General features: G+C 41.9%; 3 protein-coding genes across 3 annotated transcripts; 1 reads left to right on the top strand and 2 right to left on the bottom strand.

The window, feature by feature from the left end:
• Window positions 1-435: 435 nt before the first annotated feature.
• LOC134197381 (DNA-binding protein Ets97D-like) lies at window positions 436-1929 on the bottom strand. Its single transcript, XM_062666696.1, has 3 exons — window positions 1800-1929; window positions 1439-1741; window positions 436-1376 (listed from the first exon to the last, which is right to left on the bottom strand). The coding sequence occupies exons 1-3, from the start codon at window positions 1873-1875 to the stop codon at window positions 811-813; spliced, it is 945 nt and encodes a 314-aa protein (XP_062522680.1). The 5' UTR covers window positions 1876-1929; the 3' UTR covers window positions 436-810.
• Window positions 1930-3891: 1962 nt separating this feature from the next.
• Window positions 3892-11554, top strand: LOC134197266 (cytosolic 10-formyltetrahydrofolate dehydrogenase-like). The gene is made up of 26 exons (XM_062666552.1): window positions 3892-4365; window positions 4419-4584; window positions 4643-4747; window positions 4810-4866; window positions 4930-4962; window positions 5185-5322; window positions 5453-5578; window positions 5636-5724; window positions 6607-6675; window positions 6740-6812; window positions 6881-7000; window positions 7054-7116; window positions 7184-7399; window positions 7456-7526; window positions 7587-7692; window positions 8315-8496; window positions 9008-9107; window positions 9174-9222; window positions 9288-9337; window positions 9462-9535; window positions 9592-9683; window positions 9761-9866; window positions 9927-10008; window positions 10993-11110; window positions 11168-11233; window positions 11300-11554. The coding sequence occupies exons 1-25, from the start codon at window positions 3932-3934 to the stop codon at window positions 11221-11223; spliced, it is 2775 nt and encodes a 924-aa protein (XP_062522536.1). The 5' UTR covers window positions 3892-3931; the 3' UTR covers window positions 11224-11233; window positions 11300-11554.
• Window positions 11555-14518: 2964 nt separating this feature from the next.
• LOC134197696 (uncharacterized protein K02A2.6-like) lies at window positions 14519-15934 on the bottom strand. The gene is made up of 3 exons (XM_062667043.1): window positions 15646-15934; window positions 14790-15535; window positions 14519-14740 (listed from the first exon to the last, which is right to left on the bottom strand). The coding sequence occupies exons 1-3, from the start codon at window positions 15932-15934 to the stop codon at window positions 14519-14521; spliced, it is 1257 nt and encodes a 418-aa protein (XP_062523027.1).
• Window positions 15935-17121: the final 1187 nt, after the last annotated feature.

Raw genomic sequence — 17121 nt, 5'->3', positions numbered from 1 at the left:
TTGTATATAGAAAACGGTCTGGGTGATTGCATGATTCCATGAAGAGTTTCATAGGATGTAATGCAACTAGTTGTTTATATTGCAGCACAGATTTATTCTAAGTATATTTTTGGGCCTTCTCAGCAGGCATGCACACGTCAGTTGACATACTTGAGCTACATAACAGGGCAAGCGTGTGGTTTAGTGATAGATGAGGTTATAGCAACAGAGCTTGAAGATGTAGAGAGGCTTGATTTGTTTGGGTTCAGTTATGTTTACCAATGAACGATGCCTTGGGCTCTGTTGTTTTCGTTATGACCCTCATATGTACCTGCATTAATTTGCATGCATATGATCTGTCCATTCCATGCATGTGTGGTATCAGTTAAAGTTTTAACAGTGGTCAGTAGAGGTAATGAATTTGATATTTATACATGTTGACACTTGGTATCTGTAAAGCACTTGATATCGGGCATTACGCATGTAACACATTTGTGTATGGTAAGTCCAAGCTTGTAGCTTGACGATAAACAAAACTCTTCCTTTGTGGAGTAAGAGTCCGTGCCTGCTAGACTAGACTTGTCAGGTGCCAATATGAAAATAGTCTGCAAATTGGTAGATACAGATGTCTCAAGACATCAACTGTATTGTGAATGATGTGGGAAAAGACTGTTGATGTAGACAGGTTTTGTAGCTGCTTGCTCATCCAAAAAGCTGCCGCACAAAATAGCAACAATTGCAAGTTTTTGCCATACAAAAGCTAATAAAGCAGGACTTATGTAAACTAGAGGACTAATTGTCTGAGTTGAACCTTTTATTGATGTCGTCTGGTCAGATGTCTTCCAAAAGTTTTAGAAAATCGAGATCGTTTGAGATGGTTTGGTCTATGTCGCTGCCATCGGTTGGAAGAGCAAGTAGGTTATCGATGCTGTTTAGTCTAGGCCCAAAATCAAGAGAGCTCGGATCTCTACTGCTGGATTTGGAACAGCTAAGATCATCTTGTTGACTTGCTGTTGCAACCAAACGAGCTTCATTGCTTGGAATGTGTTTGCATGTCGATGTTTTGATGTCGTTCTGTGGTGGAGGGCTACCGTACATTCCTTTAGTTGTAATACTGGCAGCTTCTTTGCTACTGGCTGGTACGATGAACCGATAGACATATCGTTGTCCTGGTACTTTCTCCAGAATCTTTTTCGTGTAGTAATATCGTAGTGCTCTCGACATTCTCTCATATGTCATATTTGGCTTGTTTTTGCGTCGTCCCCACTCTCGAGCAACAGCTTGGTGATCAACAAGCTTGAACTCAGCCTCATTACCCGTCCAGCATATAATGGATCGGTGTCTTTCGTCATTTAGGACTTCAAGCAAGAACTCCCACAGCGATTGACCACTCAAGCCTACAAATCCAATCAAAAATATTCAATATGATATTGGAGTACAGGCAGAGCAAAACATGTACCCGGTTCTGTAGTTAGATTTCTGAAAAGACTAGCTCTTGGAGTCTGAGCTGCTGCGACCCGACTCGATCCAGGAAGGTCGAATATGTCGAATAGTTTTGGAGTTAGAGGAGAAGAGGCAGCAGATGTCTCTGACGATGATGGTATCGATTGGCTATGACAAGCCACCGCTGATTGGTCGAGACTGAGTGATAGTGGCGCTTTAGAGTTGAACTTTGAAATGGGGGCGGGTAGAAAGGAAGAGAATGCCGGCATCGCGCTCTCACTGCTTGCTTGTGGTATGTGAGACATACCGTCGCACACTTCTGCAAATATTTATGATTTATTCGCCAGTATCTTATAAGGTCACACTCGTGTCTCTACCTTGCAATTGAAGGCTGCAGAAGACACTCGCGGGATCCGGCAACGCTCTCAGGATGTCTGGCAGACTGTCGGTCATCGCTTAGACTGACTTGTTTTGCAATTTCACCAAGGTTTTACATCAAGAGAGTCTAGGGGTCGTATGGGGAGTTGTATCAAACCGACGGTATCGAATGTATTTTTGTACGTCGTCTGTCCTATTTCGGGGTAGGGAATGCTGCACCCACGCATCGATAGAATGGGCGTGGCAGCTGGTTTGGGGCCTTTTTGCTTGCTCTAGCGTGCTCGAAGTAGCTGGAATTGTCGTTTTACTATTACACGAATGTATTGAAATGTCGCGGTTGGTAAAAAAACTCGGATTTTGCTGTTTGAGATGTAACATTGCGTTTGAGCAATGCGAAAGTATTCTAATCGGTTTGTGTTTATGTGATACGCTTTTTACGCGGTCGCATCGTCGTATTTTGGTTTCTTTCTTTGCCATCTCGTGACCATCTCCTGCGCCCCGAGGACTGAAACACGAGGCAAATGACGTCAGTTGTAGGCGTGAGGCCTCGCGTTTCGCTCAAGTCACATGAGTCCTAACGTCATGCGACGCCTGTTGACCTGTTGACCAATGCCCCTAGGCCCTCTGACTGATGCACCCAGCGATCAGAAAAATGCTGACTAGAGACATACTTGAGCGCTGCTGACGAGACAAGGTCGTCTGTCGTATTTAAATGAGATAGCGATAGACATAGAAACCCTCCGTTTGGGACATACTCGAGTTGTTTACTATTGCATCTTCGATTAGCACCTAAACCTGCCCATCCATCTTGGCCTAACCGCAATCAACGTATGTTTATTTGTGTAAATCAGTGCTTCACGCTAGTGAACACTGGTCGGTCACTGAGGCAGCTAGTTTCTTCTATATATACAGACATCTAGAGTTCTGGTGAAGATCTTGAATGGACACATCAGTGTGAACGATAACGTTAATCTGGTAATGAGGTGGTCGAGTCTTCCTCTTCCTTACATTGTTAGGATGTCTAATTTGACCGCAAAACTTCATGCCACTATCGCGGACAACCACGAATTAGGAGACCGCGGGGCTTCACGACTTGCGGTTGCTCCCCGTGGCGTAAATAGGACGTAATTTCCGGCATCTTTTACTTCGTTATCTAACAATAGTAGTCTTGATGTGACATGCTCGACAGTATAGTCAATCTGAGTCTCAGTTGATTCACAACGAGTTGATACCGTGGGTGTATACCCGTATGTGAGGGGGCACACGGTACCGGTGTATTGACAACTATGACAGGCCCCGTCATTGCAGTGTGTGAGTGTACGTGCAAGTATCTAGGGCATTTTAATGAAATGTTGCGTGGGATGGGACAAGCTGAAGTCGTTGGACGGTTTCGTTTCTAATTAGTTTGTGTTGTCGGCACGTGCGAGCACGTCGCACAGTTCTGATATGATAGAAGCTCGAATTTTACCGTTTCCTGGTCGGATTTTGAAACTCGCGTGAACGAGAGCAACGATTGGATGAGCACGCACACGTGATTTGACATTAGACACACGACACCGCGAGTCACAGGAACGGTACGTTGCTATGTATATCTAGATAGGGTTTCACACTGATTGACGGTAATTTAATGTCAAAGTCGATTAGTTAATTAATTTGTTTACGGAGTTATTTATCTGTAGTCAAGTTTTCTTGTCATGGTTTGGTATGCTATTGTCTAGATGGTTAGACTCACCACAGTTTAACTTGTTTCTACTCGTTACACTGATGACCTTGATAACTTCAATGTTGGCGGTCTTCTAACCAATTGTGGTTTTCTGGACAATATGTAGTATGGTGCCTCGGATGTTGTGGACAATACCCATTCGAAATTAACATTTGGGACTTCCCCTACTATGTTGCTTACGCCTGCTGGCTACGCCCTACTTTAGTAGTCTAGTGTGGTTGGAGAGAGACGGTTGCCGGACTTTTTACAAGTGTTTAAAAATTGTATTTAGACAAATGTCAGAAGTTTTAAACATGTTCTACTGTGTGTGAAACGCCTCTAGCCGACGTGGGTTCGTTATAAGCAATGTTGTTAGCGCGCGTTACGTGACACACCTTCGCTCTGCCCACCCATCATCGTCACTTCCCGATGCGATTGTTCCCAGCTCCTCTCTTTCCTTCTTCTCGTCGATTCACGACGACGTCGTTTATGGCTTCTCTAAGAGTCGCTATCATCGGGCAATCGAACTTCGGATCCGAAGTCTATCGTTTACTTCGAAAAAACGGACACAACGTCGTAGGAGTGTTCACTGTGCCAGACATCAATGGAAAACCCGATCCACTGGCTGTCGAGGCAGAGCGAGACGGTGTACCACTCTTCAAGTTCAAGTTCTGGCGTCGTAAGAGCGGAGAAACGATCGACACCGTTTTCAGCAAGTACAAGGAGGTCGGAGCAGAGCTCAACGTCTTACCGTTTTGCAGTCAGTTTATTCCAATGGACATCATCGACAGTCCTCGTCACGGCTCGATCATCTACCATCCCTCTCTGTTGCCAAGACACCGAGGCGCATCGGCTATTAACTGGTAGGTTTCATTCTTGCATGTGTGATGCCTATCCAAGACTGTTGTTGCGTCAGGACGCTAATGGAGGGTGATGTAAAGGCGGGCTTCACTATCTTCTGGGCAGATGATGGTCTGGACACAGGGCCTATCCTACTGCAGAGAGAATGCGATGTGGAAATTAATGATACCGTTGACAGCTTGTATACTAGGTTTTTGTTTCCGCATGGAATCGAAGCGATGGTGAGACAATAGATGGCATTGTTTCGATTTGTATTGCGCGGGAGGTGTTGTTGGACAGGGCGAGGCTGTTGATTTGATTGCTCGAGGAGAAGCACACAGGGTCGATCAGTCGACTGTCGGTGCAACGTACGACAAATTGTGGAGAGACAAAAAATTGACAAAGGTAGATGCAAGGGATGAAGTGGTTGGAATGGTTTTTTGTGGAAATTTGTTTTTAATGAATAGATTGACTGGAATCGGTCAGCATTACAGATTCATAATTTTATTAGAGGAAATGATAAGGTAGTGCGATTTCTGTTGTTTTATTATATTTAGTAATTTGTGTTTTTGTGTTGTGATATGTAGCTGCCGGGTGCTTGGACCCTGATTGAAGGAGAGGTATGTGTGTACATAACGCGTTACTTACTAGTTTGCTGTTTGGTTGTTGGTGTCTGTTTGTTTATGTGTTTGTGTGTCATCCATTTGTCTGTTTATTTGTTTGTTTGATTGTCTGTCTGTTTGTTTGTTGTTTGTTATTTGTTTGTTTGGTCTGTTTGTTTAGTAGTTTTGTCAGTCTATTGCCTGTTTCTTTATCAGAATGTTGTTTGTTTGGTATTTTAGCAAGTGACTTTGTATGGATCAACTTTTCAAGAGGACCATGCTGACGTTCCTGGTATGAAGGTGTCTGCAGATGGCCTCTCCAGACCCGCTGTGGTTCATTCTGATGGAATGACGTTTTTTGGAAATGATGGAATGAAAGTAACGAGTTGTTTCTATCTCGTCTTGTCTTGTCTGCTTGTGTGGTTGCTTGTTTGGTTGTTTGCAATGGTTACTCGTCTGTCCTGCAACATATACTAACAATTTTCTATGTTGATTGCCTCACTGACAGGTGACAGTAAAGACTCTTCAGTTTGAAGATGGTCGAATGATCCATGCATCTAAATATGGTCAGTCAGAAGAAAAGATTGACGTTATATTGACACAAGAGGAAAAAGCCATAGAAGCTACGATCAAAGTCAGATAGTCATAAAGTTAGCTTCTTCAGTGATTGATATATATATAATTATTTTAGGCTATTTGGTGCAGTATTCTCAACACGGACAGTGTGGACGATGACACAGACTTCTTCAAGTCGGGTGGTCAATCTATGGACGTTGTCAGGTAACAGACTTATATTATAGAGGTAAAAATAGTTTTTCGTGTCGTGATTTTTGAGAACTAAAACAGTAATAGAAACAGTGTTAATTTAATTAACACTGACAACGAAAGTTTTGGACACTGTACCAGAGTTGTTTGAATGACTGACAAGACTAATGGAGTCTCAGTGGTTACTTGATGATGCTGAGCTGCTTTAACTTTGATGAGCTAATTGTTTATATGTATGTATATTTTTGCTCTTATTATGTAGTGTAATTTAGTTTGCTTATGCTTTGTGTGTAACTGAATGATGTCAGCAGTAAACACGAAGGCAGCCGAATGTCTTCTATTGGTGCTGAAATTGAGGTATCGGTAAGAAAGAAGGTGGTTACATACAACCTCACTCTGAACGCAGTATGTGTATGCATGTGTGTAGGTATTTTCATCGATGGTTTTTGTGCGCTTACATTTTACAATAAAAATAATGTTGATCTTTGGTCTAGAGGCAATTTACTTGATTGTATAACACCATGTTAGATTCGACAATGACTTGAATAACATCTATCTTTGTGCCTGTATCGGAAAAAGTTCAATCACAATCATTACTGATGTCATTTCTTTGGTTTGTGCTGATAGTTCTCATGATTTTAACTGCAAGGAAATGAAAATGGACATTAGAAATTGTGGATTATTACTGAGGATCGCATCTTATGGATGAAACAAGCCAAATCACAAACAACTGTCAGGACATACAAATGTGGAGAAATGTTATAGTAATCGATTGGACGAACTGTGGCAAGACACTAGCTTGATTATGAATGTTATGCTGTTTTTGTGTTATTGGCACTGCATTTAGCAACTGTAGTTAGTTGAAGTATTTGCTGATTTCCAATTTTGAATTGATAGATTGGTGGAGGAGCTGAAAGACAAATGTCACATACGTTTAGACCCTGAAGCGGTTCGCATGGCTTCAAGGTGGCATATTAGTTATGGTTTTATTATTATTATTTATGTGCAACAAAAATTATTTATTGTACAGATTAGAAGATTTTGTGAAGTCGACTGTGTTAGCTGCACGAGGAGGTGACGATGTTGCATATGAATGCTCCACGGTTCGTTTCTAATTGATCATATCACATCAACTTTAATTAATGACATTTTTGGTCTGTTGTTTCTATAGATAAAGATGCATGTGAATGGGCTTGACATTACAATGCCACACCAGCTCTTTATCAATGGTGAATTTGTTGATTCTCTTGACAGCAAGACATTTGAGACCATCAATCCAACGACAGAAGAGGTAACGATGACTCATACATGTTACTCAGGTTGTTATTATAATACAGACTCTAGGTTCTAGCCGAAGTCTCTTGTGGTGGAGAAAAAGACGTGAATCGGGCTGTAATGGCAGCAAAAGTAAGAAAAAATGGGTTTCTTGCTTATTCAGTGTATTCATTGTTGTTTTGTTTGCATGAATTTTTAGGGGGCTTTCGAGTCGGGAAACTGGAGTAGAATGAATGCGCGTGATCGTGGTCGTCTTATGTTCAAACTGGCTGATTTGATGGAAGAACACACAGAAGAATTGGCAACTATTGAGTCTCTTGACTCGGGGGCTGTCTATACGTTAGCCTTGAAGACTCACGTTGGATTCTCAATTGAGACATTCCGTTACTTTGCTGGTTGGTGTGACAAAATCCAGGTTGGAGTTTTGACATCAATTAGTATAGGGAATAGAAAAGTTAAGTGTGTTTCTAGGGGAGTACTATACCCATCAATCATGCAAGACCGAATAGAAATCTGTGTTTTACGAAACGAGAGCCTTTAGGGTATGACATACTTATATGGGTGGCGGTTGAGTCATTGGATTGTTTGTTGTGTGTATTTAGAGTGTGTGGTTTAGTTGTTCCTTGGAATTATCCTCTCATGATGTTGGCGTGGAAAATGGCTGCTTGTCTAGCTGCAGGCAATACTCTTGTTCTCAAACCAGCTAAGGTTAGTATTTCATTGTACGAATGTGGCTTAATGACCTTGTTGATGAATGCAGAATGGACTTGCATGCATTGCTGGGATTACATATAGTGAAGAAATAATGTAAATACTTTCAAGTTCAGATGTGTGTGTGTGTGTGTGTGTGTGTGTGTGTGTGTGTGTGTGTGTGTGTGTGTGTGTGTGTGTGTGTGTATGTCTGTGTGTGTATGTGTGTGTGTGTGTATGTGTGTGAGTGAGTGTGTGTGTGTGCGTGTGTGTGTGTGTGTGTACATGTGTGTGTACGTGTGTGTGTGTGTGTGTGTGTGTGTGTGTGTGTGTACGTGTGTGTGTGTGTGTGTGAGTGAGTGTGTGTGTGTGTGTGTGTGTGTGTGTGTATGTGTGTGTGTGTGTACGGATAAACTAAAATAATGAAAATAGAACCGGACATTTTACACACAAAGTAATTGTGAGGTCTGCTATGCTCTAACAAGTTCACTATAGTACATGTATTGTATGATAATACATTGTAGCTGTCTGCTGTTCATGGCATGGTGTTTTAACAACTGAGGCACTGACAAGACACACTACACGCAGTCAACCCTTGCGTTGTGCATTGTGTATCGTTTCATTTTAACTTATGCTGCAGGTAACTCCTATGACAGCTCTCAAGTTTGCGGAGTTGGCAGTTCGTGCTGGTTTCCCAAAGGGTGTCATTAACATCATTCCGGGTGCTGGTGCTGAAGTTGGCCAGGCACTGTCAGACCATCCTGACATTCGTAAACTTGGCTTCACTGGATCAACACCAGTTGGAAAGACAATCATGAAAAGGTAAGTCTAATCTCATCAGCTAGTTAATTTGCTGCTTGTCGAAAAGTGCTAAGGATTTTAGATGTTGAGAAGTGAGTGAATGTGATTATTATGGGCAAATAGCTTTCTACCTTGATCTTTGAAACTTGACAAATACAGTGAAAGTGCAATTGCGTGAATGTTGGAGAAGGCATTGGACTTTCAATGGGTGTTTGTCTATATTTGTCTGTTGTTTGCCTTATTTAGCACAAAGGATGCTAAATTTGGCAGCAACTGTTTCAACGTAGCTTACCTCATTGAGGCAAGGCTAAAGTTAAAGGAGACTGTGAATGTGCTAAGTTGGCTGGAAAGTTGAAACAAAATGTCTAAAGTAGTAGCATTACTGGTCTATTCTTATCTGTGGTATCAAGTCAACTGTAGGCACTGACCTGCATTACATAGTATTACTCTGATTAGTTGTCTATTGGCGATGGATGAATGTTTGTTGATTTAGACTGTTGATATAGAGACCTAACTTTGTTGTTCTGTTCAGTGCTGCTCTTAGTAATGTGAAGAAGGTGTCTTTGGAATTAGGAGGCAAGTCGCCACTCATTATTTTTAGTGACTGTGATCTAGACAAAGCTGTGAGACAGGTGGGGAATATGCTTTTACTTTTGCTATTTTGTGGATATTGGAGTACAGTAGCTGTCGTGATGTAGGGAGTACTGGCTTGTCTGTTCAATAAGGGAGAAAATTGTATTGCAGCTGGTAAGTGTTCTGTCTTGAAGTTTGTTTAGTGTGAAATGACTTTAAAGGTCAACCTGCACACTTAGGTCGACTGTTTGTGGAAAGATCAATTCATGACGAATTTGTTGCAAGATCGGTATCACACACAGACATGTACACACACACACACTCACTCACACACACACACACACACACACACACACACACACACACACACACACACACACACACACACGTGTTGGTACCTTTTGTTTACATAGGTTGAGGAGATTAAGAAATTGAAGATTGGTGATCCTCTGGATAGATCTACTGCACATGGACCACAAAATCACAAGTAAGGTGTTGCTAACATGTATTCCTTATTAGTACGGAATAAGGTTATTGTGATAGGGCTCATCTTGATAAACTACTTCAATACATTGATACTGGCGTTAAGGACGGAGCAAAATTAATGTATGGAGGAAAACGGGTGGCCAGAAAAGGTACTAGTATGTGCTGAGAAATTCATGATTGACATGTATATACTAAATGTTTAATTAAATACTGTGTGTTCTTGTAGGTTTTTTTCTGGAACCTGCTGTCTTTACTGAAGTTACTGATGAGATGATGATTGCGAAGGAAGAGTCGTTTGGACCCGTCATGATCATTTCTGTTTTTGACGACGGGTGACATGATTCGGTCACTAAAATCGTGGAGGGTGTTACGGATTAATGTTTCTCTTTCAGCGATATCGAGGGTGTACTGAAACAAGCGAATGCTACCGAGTATGGTCTGGCATCTGGCGTGTTTACCAACGACATCAGTAAGGTGAGTAAAAACTATTGACAAAGATTTTTGGTGGGAGTAGTTTAAAGGTAGCTAAGACCAGACCAACTAAATTTTTTGAGGCTCAGACATTTGGACATGAAACCTGGACCGACCTATCGAAATATAAAAGTAAGGCCACAAGAAGAAAATTAGTTGTTTGACAGGAGTACATGCGTGCACCAATTTGTAGCCGCACACCGATTTCTTTTTTATTTTTATTTTGACTGCGCATGTGCCTGTAGTAACTATGGTGTGAAAGGACGCATTATTTCTGCCAAATCTACGTATGTAAAGCAGTGAAAAGGATTAGCAAATCATGATTGTTCTAATAGGTCTCTCGGAACTAGAAAAATGTCTCGGACACGTGTTTATCAACATAAATTATTAGAGCATCCAGACTGCGTCCGGGTACTAGCAGAAACGGCCAACCTCGTGTTGCCGCTGAGGCATGCACTGTTCAGCTCTTTTGTCAATGCAAAATTCTGACTCTTTGTTCACTGCTAGCCCATATGCACACATAAAATATATTTCTAATTTGGTCATTGTCAAGTTCAAAACTGGACCAGTGAATCCATTCATCAAGAAATTTAATTGGTCTGGCCTGATAGCAGGGTCAGTGTATAGTCAATAGGTGCGACATGACTTCTACCAGTTTTATTGGATTAGCTTGTTGAGACCAAACAAATGCATGTTTAGTGTTGACATTCAATATTTGTATCACATGTTGTATAGGTCAAACTGTTTGGTAGGCTGATGCATGAGAGTGGTGAGTGATGGGTGTCCGGTTGCTTGGACTTGATTGATTTTAAGATGCTAATAGTTGTCCTCAATAGATATAAACCATATTTGATGACTTGTTGCCTTGTGTTTACTGTGTTGACTTGCAAGGTTTTGAGCATTTCTATTAGGAGTTTGTTGCGATACGGGTTCTTAGTTTGGTGTTTATAATGGTTTGGTCACCATAGTCAACAGTTTGCTTACTAGGCTCTTCGTGTGGCCGACGGTCTCGATGCTGGCACATGTTTCATCAACACTTACAACAAGACTGATGTGGCAGCACCGTTTGGTGGGTTCAAGCACTCTGGTTTTGGTAAAGATCTTGGTGAGTTATGTGAACGGCAGAATGTGTTGGTAGTCGTTACCCAAGTTCTCACTCTAGGTGAAGAGTCATTGAACGAGTATCTGAAAACTAAGACTATTACTGTTGAATATTAACTATTGAATGGTATTTATTGCTTTATATATTAGGTATTGTTTTGCTTTTTTGTCAACCTCGTGTGTTTCGTGCTAGGTATAGTTTCATTATTTGAGCAGCTGAAGCAGCAGGGTCAGTGACTGTATGTGTGGTGACTATTGAATGGGTTGAAGTGGCACTAAATGTGTTGTTGAACTGTTTTGCAATGATATCTTTTGCCTGTATTGCTGGCAGACATATTCAGTATGTGAATTCATTTTTGTACTCTATTGTCTAAGAAGGCGTTAAGTTTGGTCAAGAAACGATGAATTTTGTCTAGCAATACTATTCAGGTCCAAACAGATCTTCAACCTGTCTGCTTGTACGTGTACATGTACAGTGTATGCATGCATGCATGCATTTATATTTGTCTGTTTGTTGTCTGTCCATTTGTTGGCAGTCTGTCAGTCAGTCTGTCTGTCTGTCTGTCTGTCTGTCTGTCTGTCTGTCTGTCAATCTGTCTCTGAGTGTGTGTCAGTCTGTCTGTCAGTTAGTCTATCAATTTGTCTGTCTGTCTGTCTGTCTGTCTGTCTATACATATATTTTCAAACATGAACTAAGATACAATAGCAATAACTGCTAATTACTTGTGTCAATAAAATGTTCCTAAAGCAACTGCATACTAGTAACTACATAAAGGGACATAGATGTCCCTGTCTAAATAATTAGAGAGCAACTTGTGTCTGACTGTCTGTCAACGTTCTTCACTTGACGGCTGATCTTCTTTGATAAAACTTTAGCATTACACGATTGTAGAGCAACTGATAATCATCGCCTCCAATAATTCTTGAACTGGCCTCCGTTTTTCTTGCCAAATTCGTCAACTGATTTCTCAGACAGTTGATGGAGGTACTTGTGAGCCTCCCAGCCCCAACACCCAAAGTGTTCCAGTACTAAAGGAATCACTTTTGCGTGTCCTCCTGCTACTAGTATCTTGTCCTTATACTTTTCTCTTTCAGTTCTTCTCTGGCTTGTGCTGCAAACCCATCTTGCTCTGCTGCTCTTTCAATTATGTCTTGATTCCAAGGGTGAGCCAGTGAAATATCAAGATCATAGGATGTTCCAATGCAAGCATAAAAACTGAAATGTCTGGTCGGTCGTTGCTGTTAGCATAACGATCTCTTAACTCGACATGATGAGGGATTGAAAGAGTTCTTAAACAATCAGCCCAGACACCAGTGATGCTGTTGTGTGACCGAACAGGACCACCCCCTTTTTGCAAGTAAGGAGGTGAAAACCGTGTTCATGAAGCCTTCGACTACATTCACTCTGCTTTAAATGGGACGACAGTGGCATACTACAACCCGACCTCACACGTGTTGCCAAAAACGGTAATCACCAGAACTAAGCGCAAACTTTGTGGAAGAGGGAATAGCATCCAACCATGCCCCTGCACCCCTCCCTTGCAGAGATCTCAGACGAGCCTTATCTCTCATAGACTCCAATCCTTGTATAAATGTTGAGAGTGTGTGCTTGGTACGCTCCAAGCTTAGGTTGCGTTGGAGACTTTTGGTGTCACTAAGGATATCTGCTAAAGAATGGTTGTCAGGAAGAGAAGATTTTTTTAACGCTATGCCCATTCTTCCTTCAAATTAGCAGACCAAAGATATGACATTAGCAATAGAAGGGAACCGAGCAGGAAGTGCTTGAATAGATTGTGCCCAACCTGCTACGAAAGCATCAGCAGACAACAACTCAATGTTGGTCAATCCAAATCCACCATGCCTAATGGGCAAAGTAGCTTGAAGCCATTGCTCTGTCTGTCTGTCAATACATATATTTCTTATACAAGACATTATTACAGTCTACGTTAAAAATCAGCAAGTTCTAAGAGAACTAGGACCCAAAAGGTTCCTAAATACGACTAAGAGTCAAACAGTTGACAATAAGCTAACAGAGTTACTAATGGCACCAACTGAGTCACACTATACTGGACTCTGCTCATCTTCTGGAGTAACACTCTTGCTTTGCACTGCTGCATCGCAATTGAGAATCGCGTCTTCCAGTAGTTCTTCAACTTGTCTTGTCTGCACTCAGTTGTCCATGTTGCTGTTGATGAGAGTTGGTTGAGATATTTTTGGGCCTCTTGCCCTCACCAACTAAAGTGCTCCATCACCAGAGGAATGAAAAATTCAGTGTAGTTCCACAAGGACGTGCCTTTTTGCTGTATTTGTCATTTTTCAGCATTTATCTTCCAGTTGCTGCTGTCCCATTTTCTAGGGCTGCCTTTGGAAGAGCGTCAAGTGCCCATGGATGTGCCAAAGGGATGTCTACCTCCACTTCTTTACCGGAGTCAGGATCCACTACATATATGTCAGTTTTGCTGTTACAATCCAGATAACGGTGTTTTGGTTCAATCTTGTGAACAACGTGCAGCTGGCTGAGGCACTCAGACCATGTTCAAACTATTGTGTTGCGAGTCCAGACAGTCCGTCTGCCATACATACATGTGATGAGGTGGTACCCATCCCCATCAAGTGACTTCCCGCAGTCACATTTGACCATCTATTTGGCAATTGACATGTGGATACCCAGCCTCATGTAAGCCGCCAACTGAAATTGTTTTGGTTCTAGTGCGAACTTACATGAACTAAGTGTGGCCTGTAGCCAAGCTCCTGAACTTTTCCCTTGGAGGAATCTGAGACGAGCTGCTTCTCTAGCTGACACTAGCAGTAGTGTCTATTCTTGATTGAATTTCTGACTTGACTGACTGACTTGTTAACTTCTGCTGTACTTTATTGGTAGACAGAAGGCTTGACAGAGTGATTTGTGATGGCAATGCCTGCTGTAAAGAGTAGCCAACAGTGCCCATATCTGACGCTGATGTAGTCAGTATATCTATTAGACTATTAGTTTCAGGGAACCGTTTTGGTAACCTGTCTGTGATGACTAGGAGTAGGCTTCGGTAACACAGCACAAGACTGAATCTGTATTTAGGAAACCCAACTTATATACATCCTACACGCATGCGTAACACTACTCATGACACTCATCCCCCTACAAAATTAGGTTCACCGTCCCATTAAAAATCTTTGTCATCCTCATCCGTGTACCGATATTCGACCTCTTCATATCTGTTAGCGTATGGGTCTGGTGTGAGATGTCTCACATAACGTCTTTGTCTCATTGGATACCGTCTACTATATTCTTCAGGCTGCTCCCTCTGGTCTTGTGATACCGGTCCACAAAAGTCATCTTCTGTATCCAATTCACTGTCCGTCCTCCTTTGATCCATGATGTTTTTCTCTCACAATGATGTTCCTTCCTGAGCTGGTTCTAAGTCGTTGTAATGCCTTTGAATGGTTTGTGGGTTGTCCCTTCAATTTCACGACACCAATATGTGTCTCCTTGTTTTTCGATTATCACATATCTAGAACTCTTGTATGGTGAAAGTTTCCCTAATCTCCTTTCAGCTGGTGACAACTTTCTTCGTACCACTTGTCCCACTTCATATGGAACACCTCGTTGTATAGCTCGTACCTTCCGTTTTTCTTGACACTGTGCAATCCGCCTTCTTACACTTCTAAATATTTTGTCCATTTTCCACTTGCCTCCTAGCCATTTCTTTGTGTGTCTCGTCATTTTCCCAATCCTCGTCTGACAATCTTCCTGATAGTGATAGCTGTCTAGCTAACAGTGTCTCTGGACGTCGTGATGCCTGACCAAACAATAAGTCATGAGGAGTATATCCAGTGGTAGCATTCACTGCGGTATTATGTGCAAACTGTACTACCTCGACTGCTCTAGGCCAAGCATATGGCTCCTCTTCTATTACACAACGAATATTATCCACCAAATGATTCTGATGCTCAACCTGGCCCTGAGATTGTGGGTGATTTGCTGAACTCGATATGTGTTTAATCCCTAAAGCTTTACAAGTCTCTTGGAAAACCAATGCCGTGAAATGTGTACCTCTATCTGATTGTACCATGAGAGGAATTCCAAACTGGCACACCCACCTCTCTCGAAATACTTGTGCTGCAGTCTCCGCTTTACAATCTCTTGTTGGTATCAAAATACAATATCTGCTGAATACGTCTTGGATAGCCAATATGTACTCCATTTCATCTGGAATTGACTTGTGAAAAGGGCTGCAGAAGTCTATTTGAACCTTGTCCAAAGGACGTCCTGGAATATCGGTATTCCGTAATGGAGCTCTGCCAGGGAATTTCTTTTGCTTATGCAACTGACACTTATCACATCCTTGAACATATTTCATCACATCCGTCTTCATACCAGGCCACCAAGCTGCTCTACGAGCTCTCTCCCATGTTGTCGCTTGTCCCATATGACCTGACAAGGGCGAATCGTGTACTAGAAACAATAAGCGTTTCTCAAAGATTTTGGAAGTACCACCAACAACTCCTGTTTAACACCCAAGGGGTGATTTTGTGTTGCTCTACCACGGAAGTTCACAAATCTCAATATCCCATCGGCACTCAACTGTAATCGTCCCTTGGAATAAGCGCTCTCCAGATCATTATTGTGCCCTGCCTTATCCATTGTGCTATTCTGCTGGATTGCTTTGATAACTTGATCTATTTCAGACTCCTTAGACTGCTGTTGTCGGATAGTGTCCAACTCAAACAACTCTGCCATCTCCTCTTTCACACCCACATCAGACCCTTGTTGTACAACTGCAACTAAACGACCATCAACTCCCACTCGAGATAAATAATCTGCCATAGTCATTTCCTGGCTTCGACCTGCCTTGTGTATGATCTTGAAATCATATTGCTGTAATAATTCCAATCATCGTCCGCGTCATCCTCGTTCATCTGCCATGTCCAATGTTTGTAACCACAGTAATGCCTTATGATCTGTAATCAAATCAAATGGCTTACCCAGATATACTCTAAACTTCTTAATTGCCAAGACCACCGCCAAGAGTTCTTTATCTGTTGTGCTATACCGTCTCTCTGCGGAAGTAAGTGTATGATGAAAGAAAGCTATTGGTTTCAGTTGATCGATCATTTGATCACCTTCTCTGTTTGCCAACATTGCTCCACTCGCTTCATTACTAGCATCTGTGACTAAAACAAACTTCTTTGAAAAGTCTGGAATATTCAAAGCTATTGCGTTTGCTGCTCTATCTTGCAATATCGTGAATGCTTCATCCATTTCTTCTGTCCAAATCAACTTGTGTCTTCCATTCTTCTCTAAAGCTCCATACAAGGGTTTCGCTATTTCTGCCATCCCCGGAATCCATCTCTGCACATATGCAAATGCTCCAAGAGCTTTTCTCAACTCCATTACCGTTGTTGGTCGTTTCAGCTTCTGAATTTGTTCTACCTGTTCTTCCTTAATTTTTATCTGTCCTGCTTCTATAATATATCCCAAGTATTCAACTCGTCTAGCTCCAAAAATACACTTGCTTGGAGACAGTACCACTCCTGCTATCTTAATCTTCTCTAGAGCAACTCGCAGACGACTCTTGTGTTCCTCCCAATTCCGACCCCATATTAAAATATCATCTAGATAGCATAAAGCTTCCTTGTACTGACTATCACCCAAAATTACTGTCATCATCCGCTGTAATGTTGATGGGGCTCCCGACAGGCCAAATGGGCAACCCCTTTTCCATTGATATTGTCCCCACGGAACCACAAATGCTGTCAGTTCTTTATCTTTATCTCTAATAGGCATCTGATGATATCCCGATTTCAAATCTAGGGTAGAGAAGAAACGTGCATTGCCCAATCTATCCAACAAATCTTCTATCAATGGTATTGGATGAGCTGAATTCGAAATTGTCTGCGCATTCAGAGCTCTATAATCCATCGCTAGTCGCAACTGACCATTCTTCCTCCTAAGCACACACAATTGGGGCTGACCAGGGGCTACTAGAAGTCTTTATAAGACCTTGCTGAAGTAGATCT

Source organism: Corticium candelabrum, chromosome 22 (assembly GCF_963422355.1).
Source record: "Corticium candelabrum chromosome 22, ooCorCand1.1, whole genome shotgun sequence".
NCBI lineage: Eukaryota > Metazoa > Porifera > Homoscleromorpha > Homosclerophorida > Plakinidae > Corticium > Corticium candelabrum.
This window is presented reverse-complemented; position numbering and strand designations above follow the sequence as displayed.

Coding starts and splice junctions, on each gene's coding strand:
- LOC134197381 (XM_062666696.1), bottom strand. CDS start 1,875: ATGACCGACAGTCTGCCAGACATCCTGAGAGCGTTGCCGGATCCCGCG. Junction 1,742..1,799: donor CTGCAGCCTTCAATTGCAAG/GTAGAGACACGA, acceptor AAATATTTGCAG/AAGTGTGCGACGGTATGTCT. Junction 1,377..1,438: donor AAATCTAACTACAGAACCGG/GTACATGTTTTG, acceptor TTGGATTTGTAG/GCTTGAGTGGTCAATCGCTG.
- LOC134197696 (XM_062667043.1), bottom strand. CDS start 15,934: ATGACTATGGCAGATTATTTATCTCGAGTGGGAGTTGATGGTCGTTTA. Junction 15,536..15,645: donor GAGATTTGTGAACTTCCGTG/GTAGAGCAACAC, acceptor CGCCCTTGTCAG/GTCATATGGGACAAGCGACA. Junction 14,741..14,789: donor AAGAAATGGCTAGGAGGCAA/GTGGAAAATGGA, acceptor CGGATTGCACAG/TGTCAAGAAAAACGGAAGGT.
- LOC134197266 (XM_062666552.1), top strand. CDS start 3,932: ATGCGATTGTTCCCAGCTCCTCTCTTTCCTTCTTCTCGTCGATTCACG. Junction 5,579..5,635: donor CCATAGAAGCTACGATCAAA/GTCAGATAGTCA, acceptor TAATTATTTTAG/GCTATTTGGTGCAGTATTCT. Junction 8,497..9,007: donor GGAAAGACAATCATGAAAAG/GTAAGTCTAATC, acceptor TGTTCTGTTCAG/TGCTGCTCTTAGTAATGTGA.